Raw genomic sequence first — 19,895 nt, forward strand, 5'->3', positions numbered from 1 at the left:
AGATAATAACAGATGCTGGTCACAGCACCATGTTCTCCTTTTTGCAGTACCTGTTAAAGATGGGTGTTGGTTTGTTTAGTCTGCTGTGTTCTGCTGTGATTAGTGATGTTTTGCCTACAAGATTTGTTATACAAGCACTGGTTTTCAGCTTTATCTGGTATTTGGGGTTTTTGCTGGAACCGTTACTGTACTTTGGATACCACCTTGTTGAGGCAATTAGCAATTATACTTCCTCCTCTGAGAGATTTTATATGGAGGAAATACAGAATGGTATCTTTGCAACTTTCTTCTATGAGGTCTCCGCCTTCATTGCAACAACCTTTTTGTATCTTGAACATCCTTGGGTGGTTAAGGTGCACTTATTGTTAGTTTTTGGGCATGTTGTTTTGGTTTTGACTAAGCAACTTAAGAATATCACCCAGAAATCTGCCCCAAGGCTTGATAGTTACGAGTGACAGGGCATGTGGGATAGCATGGGCAAATACCTAGGGCAGTGGGCACCCCCAGTGTTTTGGAGTTTCACCCCTGAACAAGTGCAGAATCCTAAAAAACTAGTAGAATATTTGGTGAAAGAATGTTGTTACGCTGGGAACTCCAGAGAGACACAGATAACTGCAATGTGCTGGGGCCTGGCCCATACGTACCAATCCCTGCTCAACAGTATTCAGTGCCCCCAAGGGGAAGAGAAGGTCTCTGGATTGAAAGGCAAAGTGACAGGCACTGTGGTCACTCCAGCCCTGACAACAGGCAGTGCAGCCACTCACACCCCAGGACAAGCACTGTGGCTACTCAAACCCCCATGACAGATACTGGAGCTGAATCAGAGAATCAGCCCATGCCAGTATCAGTTGCCCCCATATACAAGAAAAAATCTTGGAGGCAGAAGTCAGCTCGTTTAGAATGGGATGATGAAGAAGCAGGGCCATCATGAGGTGAAGAGGAGGAAGAGTAAGAACTCATACAAGAAACAGAAACTACCCGATCCCTGTCCTTGAGTGAGTTGTGGGATATGTGAAAAGATTTCAGCCATCGTTCAGGTGAGTACATTTTCACCTGGCTGCTCTGATGCTGGGATAATGGGGCCAGTAGTCTGGAATTAGAGGGGAAGGAAGCCAAACAACTGGGATCCCTTTCTGGGGAAGGGAGCATTGACAAACCATTGGAAAAGGGACACAAGCCCTCAGCCTCTGGAGGTGACTCCTGTCCAGAGTGAAGGAAAGGTATCCTTTCAAAGAAGATGTTACGTATTGCCTAGGAAAATGGACACCCATGGAGAAAGGCATCCAGTATCTAAGGGAACTAGCTGTGCTTGAGGTGATTTCTGGTGACCGGGATGATCAACAGTCATCCAAAGATCCAGATGAAGCCGAGTGCACACGACCCATGTGGCGGAAGTTTGTACGGAGCGCACCATCCTTGTATGCAAACTCACTGGCAGTGATGTCCTGGAGAGAGGACGAGGCACCAACAGTGGCGGAGGTGATTGATAGACTCCGGGATTATGAAACAAATATCTCTTCCTCACTAGTCTCTGCTGTGGAGAAACTGTCCCGAGAGGTCCAGCAACTCAAAGATAGGTCCTGCTCCCCACCTCTACAGAGTAGTGTCTCAGCTGTTAGGAATAAGCGTCCTTTGGCTCAAAGGAGAGGATACACACCGTGGGCTACCCTATGGTTCTACCTGCGTGACCACGGAGAGGACATGATGAGGTGGGATGGCAAGCCTACCTTGAACCTAGAGGCATGGGTACACGAACTGCAAGGAAGAACAGTCACTCAGGGAGGTTCTTCCAGGAAAGCTGCTGTTCCAATTGCCAGTGAGCAGGTCCCCAGACAGAGGAGTAGAAGCACTGATTTTATTTCTGAGCTTAATAGAGAGACTCTTGAGTCCCATTTACAGGAAGTGAGTTGTGACTGCCATGATCAGGACTAGAGGGGCCCTGCCTCCAGCCAGGTGGAGGAAAGGGATAACCGGGTTTACTGGACTGTGTGGATCCGATGACCTGGCACATCCAACCCACAGGAGTATAAAGCTTTAGTGGACACTGGTGCACAGTGCACCTTAATGCCATCAAGCCATATAGGGGCAGAACCCATCAGCATTGCTGGAGTGACAGGGGGATCCCAAGAGCTGACTGTGTTGGAGGCCGAAGTGAGCCTAACTGGCAATGAGTGGCAGAAGCACCCCATTGTGACTGGCCCAGAGGCTCCGTGCATCCTTGGCATAGACTACCTCAGGAGAGGGTATTTCAAGGACCCAAAAGGGGTACAGGTGGGCTTTTGGTGTAGCTGCCTTGGAGACGCAGAGAATTGAACAGCTGTCTACCTTGCCCGGTCTCTCGAAGGACCCTTCTGTTGTGGGGTTGCTGAAGGTCAAAGAACAACAGGTGCCTATGGCCACCACAACAGTGCACCAGCCGAGACTCCCTGATTCCCATACATGAGCTCGTTCCTTCCCATGGGCTGCAGTTGTTCAGGAACTGTAAATTTGGTGAGGAAAATGAATCTGGGAAAGAAATCACAGGTTGGCTGGGGAATATATTTGTATATCAGTCAGACCCAGATATTAAGATATATTTTTCTAAACTTATACCTGGATGGCAGGGCAAAGGATTATATTAAATAGTCAGCATTTTGATGTTCGTGTGTAATGGAAGAAATGAAAGATGGATGAAGGAAAACGAAAAGAACATGAACAGAAAGATAGTCTATTGGCAGCAACATTGAATGGTAATTCTAGACTATGGGGATGTGGAGGTCTTCAAGGCAGAAGCAGAGGGGGCTGAAGGAACAGGAGGCTGTTGTAATTATTGTGGATAACAAGGTCAGTGGAAATGCGAACGCCCAGTATGACCAAAGGGCTTCCCAAAAGAACCTCTCAATCCTATGGTGCAATCTTTTCCTGTTCTGTGCAATTGGGGCCACTAGGTTTCACCCAGGACTGACAGGAGGGACCTATTGTGCAGTCACTACAGGAGCCTCTGAATACAAAATATTTTCCCCTTCTTATGAGAATCTGGCCTTAAACCTTTTAATGAATGACCCCTATCTAATAGATGCAGGCGCAACTTTTTCTCCCTTAAATCAGTATACCTATTCATCTGGATTCTCAATACCTTTTTGCATTTACTTGGGGAAAGATACAGCTAACATAGGGTTCCCTCAGGGTTTCGCTGGGTCCTCCGCTGTTTTTCTAAAATGTTAGTAAAAGATTTGCAGGATGATGTGTTTAAAAGATTAATCTGTGTTTGATACAGTATGTTGATGATTTATTAGTAGCTAAGAAATTTTGTATAGCTGACACCCATACCTTACTTTTTGCTTTAGCTGAGAAGGGACATTGAATTTCTTCACATAAGTTACAATTTTTTTTTAATAAGATATCTGGGTTGCATTCTCCAGCAAGAGAAGTGGCGTTTATCTGAGAACCATATTAAAACCATTCAAAATCTTCTTTGACCAGTTGCTAAAAACGAATGTGAGCCTTTTTAGGAACTGTAGGATTCTCCCCACCCTGGATAGCTGTTTTCGAGGAAATGGCAAAACCACCGATACAGATTACTGCTCAAGATGCTGGAGAACCCATTCACTGGACAGCAGGCAAGGTAAAGCCATTTGAGCTTTTGAAGCAAGCTGCACCTGCTCTGGGGTTGTCAGACTATGGTAAGCCATTTACTTTGTTTGTACATGAAGGGAAAGGAATAGCCTCAGGGATGTTAACTCAAAGCCTTGGGAGATGACAATGTCCAACTGCACATTATTAAGCTCGGTGAGATCTGGTAGCTCAAGGATCCATTGCCTGCACCTGTGTGATAGCTGCTGCAGCACTCTTAGTTGAACAGGGTAAAAATCTAGTGCTCGGACACCCTCCAATGGTACAAGTCCCACACGAAGTTGAAATGCTGCTGTCACAGCACGTTACGCAGGCAATGTCACCACAGCGACTAACTATGAGCCTGTTCTCTTAACAGAAGACATAATGATTAAGCAGCGTAATACACCGAACCCTGCTTCTCTATTCCCTTTACCTGGGTGTCGTGGTTTAGCCCCAGTCAGCAACCAAGCACCACGCAGCCGCTTGCTCACTCCCCCTGCAGTGGGACGGGGGAGAGAATTGGAAGAGTAAAAGTGAGGTAACTCATGGTTTGAGATAAAGACAATTTAATAGGTAAAGCAAAAGCTACATGCGGAAGCAAAGCAAAACAAGGAATTCATTCACTACTTCCCACTAGCAGGCAGGTGTTCAGCCATCTCCAGGAAAGCAGGGAAGACAAACGCCATCACTCCAAATGTCCCCCCTTCCTTCTTCTTCCCCAGCTTTATATACTGAGCATGACGTCATACGGTATGGAATATCCCATTGGTCAGTTTGGGTCAGCTGTCCCAGATGTGTCCCCTCCCAGCTTCTTGTGCACCCAGCAGAGCATGGGGAGCTGAAAAAGTCCTTGACCAGTGTAACTGCTACTTAGCAACAACTAAAACATCTCCACATTATCACCGCTGTTTCCAGCAAAAATCCAAAACATAGCCCCATACTAGCTACTACGAAGAAATTTAACTCTATCGCAGCTGAAACCAGGACACTGGGGAAGGAACTCCACATCGCGATTATGTAATAACAACCCGTGAAGCCAAAAAGACTCGAAGATTTAACAGATGTGCTGTTTCTAAATCCTGATCTGGAACTCTTTGTAGAGGGGTCCTTGTATTATCAGAATGGCAACTGTATTACAGGTTATTCAGTAACTACTGTGAATGAAGTAGTGGAGGCTTCACTACTCGGTCCAAAGCTGAGTGCACAAGCAGCAGAATTAATTGCATTAACAAAGGCCTGTCAGCTGGACAAAGAAAAGACTGAAAATATTTATACTGATTCTTGATAAGCATTTGGAGTATGCCACACTACTGGGCAGTTCTGGAAGCTGCATGGGTTTATGACTTCTAGTGGAAGTAAAATATCAAATGCTACTCAAATTACGGAACTGTTAAAAGCTATACAATTCCAGAGAAACTTGCTGTCATTCATCAGGCAGCTCGTACTGGCGGAAGGACAAAAGAAGAGATAAGAAATCATCTAACAGATATTGCTGCTGAAGCTACAGCATGACTGCTGTACGAACCACTGGGCTTACAAACAGTCCAGTGGTCTGACCTGGTGTTGCCCACTCCTGAAAAGATATGTTTGACTGTTCCTGCTGAAGTAATTGACTCCTGGAAAAGGTATGAAGTGACCAAAGACTCCCAGGGAATATGGAGAGCAGGTATGGAAAATCTTCCCATTTTACCTAAGCAATACCTGATGCATCACCATCTAGGGTGTTTTGGGACTGCTGCACTAGCCCAGACAGTGCTGAAGAATTGGTTTGTGACAGGAATTTATGCTGCAGCCTAATATGTAACCGTCTTGCACACACTACCTTTAGCCTTAATGAACATTTAACAAAGACCTCAGCAAACAACAAAACTGTCTCCCTATGAAATACTATTTGAAAGACTGATACAACTCCCTGGAACTGATGTACCCACTCATGTAACTTTATGAAAATGTGACCCGGTATATTTTACAGGTTCATTAATTATTAAATGCAATCAGGCCCATGCACAGCTAATGCAACCGGTACCTCTAGAAGGGGCTCTGCGCCCCTTCAATCTAGGGAATTATGTTTGGGTAAAAGTACACAAAGGAAAGGATAACTTATCTCCTCAGTGGGAGGGACCATTTTTGGTATTGCTAACCTTTTCAGTAGTAAAGGTGGAAGAACAATAGACTTGAATTCATCACTTCCACCTAAAAGCTGCAGCCAGTCTGGAAGCGGAACCAGGAAACCCTCCTGCCACTAAGGGAACATCCACAACTGCAGAGACTGATTCACCCACAGCTGGGAATTTATGCAGAGCCAGCGGATTGGCTGTGAAACCACTGATCTTGCATAAGAATTGGACAACAGGAAAGTGGAAAGTAATCTGATACTTATGAATTGCAGATGGGCTGAACCATGCCCTTACTTAGAATTAGAGTGCAACCAAGGGATAATTATTTTTGCTATTTGTGTCTGTTTGTTTTTCCTGTTAATAGTGATTTGGAAGCCTAGATCTTAATATGATAGCCTTTTATAATAAGCCTGTGGTGGAATATTGATTATATGCATTCATTCCATAATTCGGCCATAGCAACAGTCCAAACTATAGCAGCAGCGGCAAATAAGCCCAACTGTTGGATGTGCATTCAAAGCCTATCCTCTACCGGAAATCAACTCTCCTGGGTTTCTGTCCCATTGAACACTCAGTGGTACAAGGATGGGCATATATGTTATGAATTTTCACTAAAGAAAGGAAGGATACCACCCTTCCACCAAGAAGGATTTGTCACTAGTTTGAAAGGAGACCCCTGGGTACGCTTGGAGAGCAAACCTATTGACAAGCATACTCACTTTGTAGGGGCTGGGAATTGGAAATATATCTTTAAAATCAATAGAATTAATGGAAATGGACAATTCAGATCTTGGGACCACATAGATGAAAGGGGGACTCTTATGCCTGCAGTGTTCCATAGATCTGTTCCTATGCCTGAAGGCAATTAGTATTCCTCCACAGATTCTTCCAAAACCTTACTATATACTACATCCACTGAGTGGGAAGGGAGATTCTCCAAAAGCCCTTACATAAAACCTATCATAATAAGGCATCACGCTGTAGATTTGTTCCTGGATGGAGTTTATCAGATCCTGCAGACTCTGAGACAATGTGGATATTTGCAGATAGATTAACTTGGTATTCTGTAGGAAGCCATAATCAAACTAAAGATAATTATAAAATTTTGTTCTCTGCTACAAGCCTATAGGATCCTGATTGCTCTGAATCCTTTAATCCAGGTCCAAGCTTTACTGGTTTACCTAAACAACCAAACCTGGCGCATGCTAACCCTTTTGCAGGAAATAGTTTACATTACTCAGATTTATTTGAAGATTATACTACCTTATTTACACAACTACCAGGGCAATATTGGGTATGTGGAGAAAGGGCATTTGAGTGTTTACCCTCAACCTGAGCTGAAAAGAATATTCTAAGTGCATTAATACCATCCGTCCAGGTTAGAACTAGTATCTCTTCTGCCTCTGTAGCTCATAACTACTGATATATATGGGGAAAAGTGTTACAACCCTCTGATAGAATGTGGAACTAAGTTCCACCTGTTAGGGATCATTGAACTAGAAAGAGCTATTGTAAATGTATCAGCAAAAGTAGAAAAAGCTCTTAATGTAACTGTATTAGTAGCCTTACAGGAAGAGATTAAATCATTATCTCAAATGCTAATACAGAATTGATTAACCTTGGACTACCTATTAGCAGCACAGGACAGAGTATGGGCATTATTGAATAATAGTAGTTATAACTACTCAGCTCTGTACTATGCTTATGATGCCCATTTAGAATGTGTTAAGCAGCTGTAAATGTATCCTGTATATAACATACAATAGAAAAATACTCTTTGAAAGTGTTCTTTAATCATGGGTTTATGTGCTTTAACATTGTTTTGTCATGGATGACAGAGTGAGGAGGTACTACAAAGGCAGAAAAGGTAACTGAATTTAGTAATGGGATTCTGAGGTGTATACGCTTCTGTAATATCCAAGCCTTTTCTTAAATAGCAGTTGTAGTTTACTGCATTGTATAAAGCATATTTTTATAAAGCAGCAGGATGCAAGTTAGCACGTGACTAATAACTGCTTAGATTTCACAAAATGCCTCTCAGCTATAGACTTTAAACTGGTTTTATAAAGAGCTATAGGTATTCTTTCTTGTACAGATGTGGATTTGATATACAAGAAGTTAAAGTGACTTGCTTAGCACAGCATAGTTGGATAGTTTGATTAGCTAGGGCCAGAGGACAGAACCCACCTTCTTGACTTCTTGTTAGTTCCGTCTTCATCAAACCTCATTTCTTATTTCACCTTTTATATAGGTATCAATGCCTATTGCTGTACTTGTATTTGATAATGAAGACTTACTAGTGAGACATTTCTGGCTTTTGTTTTTGATAGATCTCTCTTGCTTGTGGAGCTTGAGAAGGAAGAGAAAGAAAAGGACTGGTATTATGCTCAGCTTCAGGAGCTTACTAAAAGGATTGATGGTATCCCCCTTACTGAAAATGTAAGTAGCTACAGCATGCTCATTTATGTATCTGGTGCTACGATCTCCATTTAGATGCTGTGTATATTTTATGAATTTAGGGACGTTCTCTACTATTGTTTTCATTTAAAGCATTTTTTTGTTCACTATGCAAATTTAATTCAGACTATATAATGTATTGTTTCCTTTGCAATTCCCTGGTTTTTAGATCTTATTTTAACTGTTAAAGTTTGTACCCATCAGTATGAATGTCAGTGCTAGAGAGAGGAGCATTGAAAAGTTATGACAAATGAGTTATATGTCAGTAGGTTTCTTCTTTAACTGTATCCCCCCCCCCAAGGCCTTTTTTTTCTATCAGTTCTGTTATTTTATGGATTCCTTTAATTTTGAGAGCAATATTAGCCTAAGAAACTATTTACGCAGGAGCTCTTAATTCAGAACAATGAGTAAAGTGGTGCTATAGCCTACACAGATATTAATGCCCCTGCAAAATTTTACCTTGGCATCTCCAAACTATAGTCAAGTCACTGTTTTCTGGGATAATTAAGATCTCTGATATCCTAGATAATACAGGTTTTCCTGCTGTCAGACTTCAGCAGCTTGGATATATTTGCTGTGCATTCTTTAGTACATACAGTTATGGGAAGACTTAGTTGCCCATCTTTACAGAGCCATATCTGTTCAGGAATCAGTTTAGCTGTATTTATGCAGTACTGTCAGAACTAGTGAGCTTCCTGGAAGTAGAAATAGAATATAGAAACACTTCAGTGACTGGGGTGAAACAGATGGACTTGAGCAAATCTAATATTGAGTCACAGCCAAGTTAATCAGAAAACCAGGAACAAGGGGAGAAAGAAGGAAAAAGGACCTTGAGGAAATGTAATCCATTTCCCAAAGGCATTGTCAGCTGTATCTGTGTCACTCTAAATGTGTCATAGGTTTTAAGGTGAAGTTTCTTCAACTTCATAGGTAATCAATTAACTTACCTCTTCGTATTATTAGAATGTTTTACTTAACATCTATACTAAATCTCTTTTGTGGAAATTTATGTTCATCACTACTTATTCCATCCACAGTGGAAGGATAGATCCCATTCTTTTTTAGCAGTGTTTTACATATTTGTAGACTGTTATATCTCTTGTTAGCTTTCTGAATCAACCTTGGTGAAGTCTTCTGGGAGACCTGCTGTTGGTGACTTGTTTATCTGCAAACTGAATAATTGTAAAAAAACAGTGAAGAGTTGACTTCTAGCAATAATGAAAAAATACATCAGCCAAAACTGAATTTTCTAAGGATAAATAAAACTTTAAAACTCTCTCATAGTTTCCTCAAAGTTTCACATTTCTGCCTCTTAGTTAAGCTCATGCTTTTGTTTCATGCTTTGAAGTGCACAACCTTCTCATTTCTGTGCATCTGCCAGAATACAGTTGGGCACTAGGGTTGTGCTTCAAGGTTTATTTTTCTTTTCATATGTCTGTAGCTGAAGGCTTCCTTCTGACCTTTTTAAGACCCTTTTCCAGAACAAAAAAGGGTAATGAATTCTGCCTTCATAAGATCTCAGCATATTATTGGTGGAACAGAGTGATTAATGTATACTGGCTTTGATTTTTCCTCTTTCCATAGCAGGAGAACCTCTAAAACAAAGAAGCAAAGGTAATTTCTGTCTTCTGTCAGTGACCATCAATAATGTGGTACTATGGTAACGCCAGAAGGTCTGCCATGTCCCCGTAATACATAGCACTGTTTTAAGATTGATAGTGAAATATAGTAGTGAATTTGGTTTACATGGCAAGGTTTTTTGGAAGGTGGGCACAGAAGGGGTGGCTTCTGTAAGAAGACCAGAAGCTACCCTCATGTCAGAAAGAGCCAGTTCCAGCCGGCTCAGAGATGTACCTTCTGCTGACAAAAGCTGAACCAGTCAGCAAAGCTGGTGGTGCCTCTATGATAACATACTTAAAGGGTAAAAAATGCTGTGCAACAGCAGCTGTGAGAGAGAGGAGTGAGAAAATGTGAGCGAAACAACTCTGCAGACAAAAAGGTCAGTGAAGAAGGAGGGGGAGGAGGTGTTCCAGGTGCTGGAACAGAGATAACCCTGCAGCCCATGGAGAAGACCATGGTGAGGCAGGTTGTGCCCCTGCAGGAGCAGGTATTCTGGCAGGAACTGTGGTCCATGGGGGATCCATGTGTTGTGGTTTTGCCAGCAACTCAGCCCCACACAGCTGCTCGCTCACTCCCCCACCGGTGGGATGGGGGAGAGAATCAGAAGGGTAACGCTCGTGGGTTGAGATAAGAACAGCTTAATTAAAATAAAACAACAACAATAAAAATGCAATGGAAAGGAAAACAACGAGAGGCACGAAACCTGGGGAGGGGGGGAAGGGGAATGAACCACCAAAATAAACCACATGTGACACAGCTGCTCACCACTCACCAACCCGACGTCACCAGTCCCTGAGCCGCAACTGCACCCATTAATACACTGGTCATGGCGTCACATGGTATGGAACGAACATCCCATTGGCCAGTTGGGGTCAGCTGCCCTGGCCCATGGCCCTGCCCATCCCAGCCTCCTGCCCACATGGCAGAGCACGGGAAGCTGGAAAGGTCCCTGACTACTACAAGCACTACAGTGAAGAGAATTAACCCCTTCTCAGCCAAAACCAGCACATTCTCCACCCCATATTCCATACCATTTATGCCATGCCCAGGTCCCATACCATCCAATACATCCTTACCAACCACCACTCCCTCCCCTTCCCATCCTCTGACACAAACTAAGGGAATGATGACTATGTATTATAGACCTTCCCTGTAAAATTTCCATAAAAGTGTCAATTTAAGAGTCGTCTGGACAGGGTGCTGGGCCATCTTGTCTAGACTGTGCTCTTCCCAGAAAGGTTGGACTAGATGATCCCTGAGGTCCCTTCCAACCTGGGATTCTGTGAATTGAGATCACCCAGTCTATGACTCTGGGCTCAATCTGTCGTATCAGTCTTTCAGGGCAGGAGAGATGGTGTGTGTGGCGTTGGGTTGCTGCATACCAAGTCAAGTCATCGTTCCAACACTGCTGCACGTTGCTTGTTTCATCAAAGTTCATCTTCCATGGATTGGGAGGTTTGTACTATGATATCATTGATACAACGCAGAGATGACACACAATATTATATAGCAGTTCGCATTGTACCTTTCAGTTCATTGGCTGTTTTCACCCAAAATCAAATCCCCTTGAGGCTCACATTGGACTCCTCCATCCTCCCGCATCACCCACCAAGTGCACCCAGGTCCTCAAGCAAAAACAATCCCACGAATGGATTTGCCTTTGCCTGAGGCAGGAAGAACCCAGACTGTTTTGCCCAGCTTACCTTTTACGTGCACTAGAGGAACTCTATCCCCTTCCATGGTATGTAAGGTTTCTGACTGGGCACGGCCATCTCGATTGGCAGCTCCCCTAGTGTTGATTAACCAGGTGGTTTTTACTAAATGTATATCCCAGTGGTTAAATGTTACACCCTGCATTGCTCTTAGCATAGTCTTTAACAGTCCATTGTACCGTTCAAGTTTTTCCAGAGGCTGGTGTGTGATAGGGGATGTGAAACACCCACTCAATACCATGCTCTTTGGCCCAGCTGTCTATGAAATTATTTTGGAAACGAGTCCCGTTGTCTCACTCATTTCTCTCTGGGGTGCCATGTTGCCACAGGACTTGTTTTTCGAGACCCAGGATAGTGTTCCGGGCAGTGGCATGGGGAACATCTTGTTCCAATGGTTTGTCAATGCTCCCTTCCCCAGAAAGGGATCCCAGTTGTTTGGCTTCCTTCCCCTCTAATTCCAGACTACTGGCCCCATTATCCCAGCATCGGAGCAGCCAGGTGAAAATGTGCTCACCTGAACGATGGCTGAAATCTTTTCACATATCCCACAACTCAGTCAAGGACAGGGATCGGGTAGTTTCTGTTTCTTGTATGAGTTCTTACTCTTCCTCCTCTTCACCTCGTGATGGCCCTGCTTCTTCATCATCCCATTCTAAACGAGCTGACTTCTGCCTCCAAGATTTTTTCTTGTATACGGGGGCAACTGATACTGGCATGGGCTGATTCTCTGATTCAGCTCCAGTATCTGTCATGGGGGTTTGAGTAGCCACAGTGCTTGTCCTGGGGTGTGAGTGGCTGCACTGCCTGTTGTCAGGGCTGGAGTGACCACAGTGCCTGTCACTTTGCCTTTCAATCCAGAGACCTTCTCTTCCCCTTGGGGGCACTGAATACTGTTGAGCAGGGATTGGTACGTATGGGCCAGGCCCCAGCACATTGCAGTTATCTGTGTCTCTCTGGAGTTCCCAGCGTAACAACATTCTTTCACCAAATATTCTACTAGTTTTTTAGGATTCTGCACTTGTTCAGGGGTGAAACTCCAAAACACTGGGGGTGCCCACTGCCCTAGGTATTTGCCCATGCTATCCCACATGCCCTGTCACTCGTAACTATCAAGCCTTGGGGCAGATTTCTGGGTGATATTCTTAAGTTGCTTAGTCAAAACCAAAACAACATGCCCAAAAACTAACAATAAGTGCACCTTAACCACCCAAGGATGTTCAAGATACAAAAAGGTTGTTGCAATGAAGGCGGAGACCTCATAGAAGAAAGTTGCAAAGATACCATTCTGTATTTCCTCCATATAAAATCTCTCAGAGGAGGAAGTATAATTGCTAATTGCCTCAACAAGGTGGTATCCAAAGTACAGTAACGGTTCCAGCAAAAACCCCAAATACCAGATAAAGCTGAAAACCAGTGCTTGTATAACAAATCTTGTAGGCAAAACATCACTAATCACAGCAGAACACAGCAGACTAAACAAACCAACACCCATCTTTAACAGGTACTGCAAAAAGGAGAACATGGTGCTGTGACCAGCATCTGTTATTATCTCAAACCCTCTGAGCCCCACATTTGGTACCAAGAAAGACTGTTTTGGTTTAGCCAGCAACTCAGCCCCACACAGCCTCTCGCTCACTCACTCAGTCCCCCACCAGTGGGATGGGGGAGAGAATCAGAAGGGTAAAGCTTGTTCATTAAGATAAGAACAGTTTAATAATTAAAATAAAACAACAACAAAAATGCAATGGAAAGGAAAAGAATGAGAGGCATGAAACCTGGGGCAGGGGGGAATTAACCATGGAAACAAACTGTACATGACACAGCCACCAGCCCACAACTGCCCAAGAACCCCACACCCCTGCACCAACTGCCCCATTAATATACTAGTCTTGGTGTCATATGGTATGGGATGAACATCCCATTGGCCATTCGGTGTTAGCTGCCTTGGCTGTGGTCCCGCCCCTCCCAGCCTCCTGCCCACGTGGCAGAGTATGGGCATCTGGAAAGGTGCCTGACTACTACAGGCACTACAGTGAAGGGAATTAACCCCTTATTTGCCAAAAGCAGCACACCATGCTTGAGCAGTCCATTCCTGATGGACTGTACTCTGTGAATGGACCCACACTGGAGCAGTTCCTGAAGAACTGCAGCCCATAGGAAGTACCCAAGTTTGAGAAGTTCATGAAGGATTGTATCCTGTGTGTGGAACCCCACGCTGGAGCAGGGGAAGAGTGTGAGGAGGAAGTGTGAGGAGAGAGAAAGTGTTATGAACTGACCGCAACCCCCATTCCCCATCCCCCTGTGCTGCTTGGCGGGAGGAGGTAGAGAAATCAGGTGTAAAGTTGAGCCTGGGAAGAAGGGAGGGGTGGGGGGAAGGTGTTTTTAGAAGGTTCGTTTAGTTATTAGTATCTTTTTTGCTGGAGAGTAGACTAGAGAAAAGTCTTCATAAAATTAAGTACAGCTGCCATAATTTGCTTATCACCCCCCTTTTTTTGAAAGAGCTCATGTTGCCCTCTTCCAGAAAGACAGTTCTTGCTCATATTTAAATGATACATCTCCTAATATTCCATGGCATTAATTTAATTTTACTTGCCGCTCCCATATAGCTATTGTATTTTAAACCACTGACCTGACAAGAAATTAAATAGATTCATATTCATCTAGCAAGAACATTTAGAGTGAAAGCTAATCATGTGTATCAAACGATGGTATCAATTCACTTTTTGAGCAAATATGTTTACTGGACCTGTTACTATTTTCCATATGCTTGAATAACTAACCTGTGTACATATGATGGCATGGTGGAATCTGCCTTGCTGGAAATATTCAAAACTTGTCTTGACTTGGGCCTGGATAATGTAATCGAAGGCCCTGCTTTCAGCAGAAGGTGGGACCAGGTGATCTCCAGAAGTCCCTGTTAGCCTAGACTTTTCTATGTTTCTACAGTCTTTTAAAATAAAGCTTGAGGGAGTTGAACTTTAATCAACTTTCTTGCTCATTTTTAGTATTTTCCCTTAGTTGCAAAGACCTGCTTTTTAAAATAATCATTAAAATTATAAACTAGCTTTCCTGATGCCTTGAAAAATATATTGGTTGGAGTACCTTTCCTTAAGCAACATTGTAGGTTATGAATTCAACAGGTTAGTTAAAAAATGTTAATGAATTATATTGTCTCCATGGTTATATATTGCTTTTAGTTATTTGACAAGACTTGCAGGTAGCCTGTTGGTTTACTAGTATTATGTGTTCATGTTTTTAACAATGTAGTAATATTTTAAGGGTCTATTTTAACATTTTTTTAATGAAGTTTGGTGTGGAAATATAATTCTTTTGCTTTTGTTCAGAGAAATACATATTTTTTATCAACCTTATTTAAAATGCCTTCTTTGTACTTCAATTTCAGTTCTCCTTGCAAACAGATATGATCAGAAGGCAGTTAGAGTACGAGGCAAGGCAAATCAGAGCTGCAATGGAAGAACAACTAGGTACTTGTCAGGATATGGAGAAGCGAGCACAGGTATAGTTTTTCTTTCATTGGTAGAAGGAATGAGGAAAGGTTTTCCTGTGTTTTAAGTTATTGGTGGTTTATATCTTTAACCTGTGTGTAAGCCCAGTGAATACCTTAGAACATATATCTAGCCTTTTAAATACAAGAATAAGAATCGAAACACAGAAAATGTCTACTCAGCAAAAAGGACCTTTCTCTCCCTGTTTAAAAGAATGCTTGTGAGTAGGTGGGAGTAGTAGACAATGTTTTGAAAAGAAAGTAATTTTTGATTATTTGGTTGTCATTTATTTCAATTTTAGCTTTGAACAAACATGTAATCGCAACTGCTTTATTTTGTTTGTCGTGTGGTTGTTGAAGTTTGTGCTTTTAAGTTTAGAGTAAATTCCAGTTACTGTTGTTAAGTTTCCTTGACCAGAAAGGAATCAAGGCATAATCTTTGAAAATGAGATATGTCGGCAAAATGTAATTTGCATCCTTACCCGTAAATTCTTTATGTATAAAGTATACGTATAATTCTGTATGCAAATCATGTTACACGCATTTGGAAGTATAATTCAGAATGTAATTGTGTGTAAGTGAAATTATCAATTGCATGCTGGCTTTAAAAAATATTCCCCCACAGTAGTAGAGTGAAAATTTGAATTATATATTGCCATCTATTTCCATCGATGTTAAATAGCCAGTTTTGTTATTAATATCCAATTTTTAATAAAAATAGTCTCTTTAGGCTTCATTTTCCTCACCAACTTTACCTCAACACAAAATTCTACATATGAAATATTTCTAATTAATTCTGTTTGTAATTAAAATTTAAAATGGCTTTTTCTAAAGCAAGTAATTTATTAGCACTTTTCAGAAAATTCTTATGGTTATAGTTTTTAGCAAAATATGCATCCTCTAATTGTAGAGCTCACTCTATGAGGTATGTACGTTAAGGCCGTGTAGGGATCTATACTGACGTACTCAGACAGATCAAAGTTCACTCTTGTTTTAAGCTGCTTGGATAACTGGCTCTGGTCTGGAAGCCGTATGGCTATGTTATAGAGGTTTATCAGCTATGGTGCTGCCCTGCACTAATACAGCTGTGCTACTTATGTGCAACCAGTTCCAAACGAAGGCAGAACAGACTCAGAATTGTCTGTGCATGTCTGGTTAGCCCTGTTGTAAAAGAAAGTAATGCTGAATCGTCACTAGAGCTTCTGAGCAAGATATCTTCTTACTAACAAACTGGCTAAACTTTAAGTGCGCTCAGAGAATAAATCAAGTATTTCTAAGATTTGACTGTAGTTATATCGCTATGAAAGTAATTAAGTTGTCCCTAAATGTGTACTTTCCTACACATTCTATTTTATTTTGGGGGTGGTGGTGGTTTGTGGGCACACTACCAAGAGGATGTTGACTTTTTTTATGGTTTTCTGAATTAATGTTTGCATATGGGTTTATCACAACTATTTTATTCCCTATACATATGTATAACACCTATATACTCATGGAAATTAATGTCTACTAGGATTATATAAAGATTATAAAATAGGAAATAACTAATCTGCATTGGTTTTTTTATACTAGGGACAGGTGCCAAAACTGTGTAGAAGTTAATTGTTGTATAAATACATAAAAGTGAATTCCAGATTATTCCACTGTAATGTTCAAATGTGAAAACTGAACTTTTCATATTTGGCAGGTATAGTGAACTTGCTAGTTTTTCAACTGTCATTTTGCTCTGTATTTTTGTTCCCCCATGATTGTGATACAGAATGCAATGCCAAATGAGGAAAAGAAAAGTTGATCTATGTGAAGACTGGCATTTCAGACCACTCTGTATTAATAGTCCTCAAATACTTGTTCTGTGAGAGAGCTGATAACCTGCCGCTGGCCGAGAAATTAATGTACTAGCTGCCCTTTCTCCTGGGCCTTTGGGCCTTAAAATAATAGTAAAATAATAAATAGCCTTCTCCCTCTCTCACCTGTCATCATCGGGGCTTGCTTCCTTTAACCTCCTTCTTCTGAAACACTGTGTACATTAGTTAGCTCACAGCAACTTATTATTTATGCATTATCCTTTATGAAGTTTGTATACAACCACATACCCAACAGTTATTAAAAAAGATGCATTAGTAGTGTTAGCAATTTATTTTAGCTTATCCATTTAAACTTCACATGGTAGTCCTTGTTTGAAAAAAGAAAAAGATGTAGTTAATCACATTTTATTCTGACTATTCATATATTGTGGTCCAATACTTATAAGCAGAAGTAAAATTTCATTTATGTAAATGTGATGAGTTGACCTCAGCCAGAAGCCAAACACCTACCCAGCCTCTCATTCACTCCCCTCTCCCACAGGATGGGATCAAAGTAGAAGGAAGTTGAAAAGATCCAAATAATGACATTTAATAGGGAAAGCAAAAGCTGCATGTGCAAGCAAAGCAAAAAGAAGAATTCATTCACTACTTCCCATCAGTAAGCAGATGTCCAGCCACTTCCTGAAAAGCAGGGCCTTAGCATATGTAATGGTTGCTTGGGAAGACAAATTCCATAAGCATGAATGTCTCCCCCTTTCTCCTCCTTTCCCTGAACTTTTATTGCTGAGCACAAGGTCTCATGGTATGGAATATCCCTTTGGTCAGTTGGAGTCAGCTGTCCTGGCTGTGTCCCCTTCCAGTCTCTTGTCTACCCTCAGCCTACTTGCTGTCAGGGGAGGGAAGAGAGAGGAAGTCTTGATGCTGTGCAAGCACTGTTCAGTAGTAGCCAAAACATTGGTGTGTTATCAACACTGCTTTAGCCACAAATACAAAGCACAGCACCATAGGGGCTGCTATGAAGAAAGTTAATGCCATCCCAGCCAGACCCAATACAGTAAAATCTTAAAAAATAAAAAATAAATTCTAATTCAAAGACTTGAAATCATGTTCACATAGAATGTATTTTTCCTTCATGCCAGAACAAAAATGATGTCACTAGGTTTAGAGTTTCTTAAAATGTCTCAGAAAAATTACCGTTCTTGTAGGAATTTATTCCAAGAGCTTTAAAAATTGGCTAAACCAGCAGACCACTAAAGGTTGCAGAAAACTTGCACTGTGGTGCAGTTTGATGCCAGCCAGTAACTAAGCATCCACCAGCCGCTTGCTGACTCCCCTGGCACAGCAGGATGGAGAAGAGAATTGGAAGAGCAGAAGCAAGAAAAACTTGTGGGTCAAGATAAAGTCAGTTTAAGTGAAGGGGAGGAAAAAAGGGAAAAAAGGCATATGATGCAAAGGCAATCACTCACCACCTCCCACAAGCAGACTGATGCCCAGCCAGTCTCCCAGCAACAGCTACTCTGGAAAGACTACACGCCCCCACCCCCCACCCCCCATCCCCCCCGGCCCCGAGTTTTATTGCTGAGCATGATGTTATATGGCATGGAATATCCCTTTGGTCATTGGGGTCAGCTGTTCTGGCTGTGTCCCTTCTCAATCTCTTGCCCACCCCCCCAGCTTACCCACCAGAGAGGGGTAAAGTGAAAAAGAGAAGGCCTTGCGCAAGCACTATTTGGGAATAGCTAAAACACTGGTGTGTTATCAACACTGTTTTGGTCACAAATCTAAAACACAGCACCATATGGGCTGCTAGGAAAAAAAGGTACTGCTACAGATCAATTTTCCTCCTTCTCAGGGTTGACCCCTCCAAACATTCTCACTTGTTTAACCAATTGGGCATAATATTCAGAAGGATGTTTGGCATTTCCTTGCTGGCATTCTTGGACCTTAGCCCAATTCACAGTCTTCCTTCCTGCCAGTTCTGAGGATTTTAACAATTCCCCCTTGCTCTTTGCAGCATATCTCTATTGGCTGGTAACTTTGGGGGACCAACCTGGGTCACTAGCTGGCCATGGGGTTCTGCCCTGTGCTTCCCCAGCCCACCTGTGATTTGTTTCCCAGATTTTAATTTTTTTCATCAGGAGTAAAAAGTGTCTCAAATAGTTGCTGCATATCAGCCCACGTAGGGTTGCAAATGCAAAAGATGCCACATATACTTTGCATCACCTTCTGCAGATCATCCCACGGTCTGGGCACTTGCTGTTGCCCCAAAACCAAATCAGCAGATGCAAATGACATGTGGACTGTTGTCACAGAAAACTCTCTAGGTTCCAGTTCTGGCTCTATAATTTTTGTCAGAAAGGTGCTTACAAACCAGAAGCAGTAGCGATAGTTGGAGCAGAAATCAGAGTAAAAGCAGAAAAAAAGAGCAGTAGGATAGGCAGGTAGAGCTAAATGTGTAACATCCCTGATTTTCCCGTTCAGCCAAAGGTTTTACTCAGTTTCTGACCTGAAGGGGAAACTTCTCAGATTGCAAGGGACGCCGGAGCAGTGTGAGGAGCACCAGCAACAGCAAGGGATGCACAAGGGATACACAAGGACAAGAAGAGACTACGACTGAACAGGAGGCATTCCCCAAGCAACTGAGCCCAGACCCACTGATTGGACAAGCCAGCAAGGGGCAGAGCCTGCACCCCACAGTGCAGGAGATGTAAACAGGCTAAAACAATCAGCCCAGCTGATTGCAATGGATGAGCATATATATTTCTCAGTGGGCAGGTATGTGGCAGTATGGTGACTGCATGACAAAAAGCTGTGTCCTCTGCTTCTCCTGAGCTTCTAGCACCTGGTAGAACCAATGCAGCCACACAGACAGATCTCCAGTCAAAGCATGCAACCACACAGGTTTCTGGCTGTGGGGTGTGTGCAGGGATATTCCTGGAGATGGAGAGTGACAGCAAGAAAGTCTGTGGGATGTGTGGCCAGGTAGATGAACTGCTCTGCCTGGTGGCCGAGCTGCAGGAGGAGGTGGGCAGACTGAGGAGCATCTGAGAGTCTGAAAAGGAAATTGACCAATGTAGCTGTGCTC

At 42.5% G+C, this 19,895-nt stretch overlaps 1 protein-coding gene across 10 annotated transcripts in view; it reads left to right on the plus strand.

The window, feature by feature from the left end:
* LOC135310824 (adenomatous polyposis coli protein-like) overlaps positions 1-19,895 on the plus strand; it is a 129,605-nt gene that overhangs the window by 26,083 nt on the left and 83,627 nt on the right. For 7 of the 10 annotated variants that reach the window (XM_064439853.1, XM_064439848.1, XM_064439854.1 and 4 more), the window contains 2 exons: positions 8,042-8,150; positions 14,904-15,017. In XM_064439853.1, coding sequence (XP_064295923.1) covers positions 8,042-8,150; positions 14,904-15,017 — 223 coding nt within the window. Of the gene's footprint in view, positions 1-8,041; positions 8,151-11,129; positions 11,244-14,903; positions 15,018-19,895 lie in introns of those variants that run through there. The other 3 variants (XM_064439859.1, XM_064439856.1, XM_064439860.1) reach the window with 3 other exon arrangements.

This window comes from Phalacrocorax carbo, assembly GCF_963921805.1.
Source record: "Phalacrocorax carbo chromosome W unlocalized genomic scaffold, bPhaCar2.1 SUPER_W_unloc_11, whole genome shotgun sequence".
Lineage (NCBI taxonomy): Eukaryota > Metazoa > Chordata > Aves > Suliformes > Phalacrocoracidae > Phalacrocorax > Phalacrocorax carbo.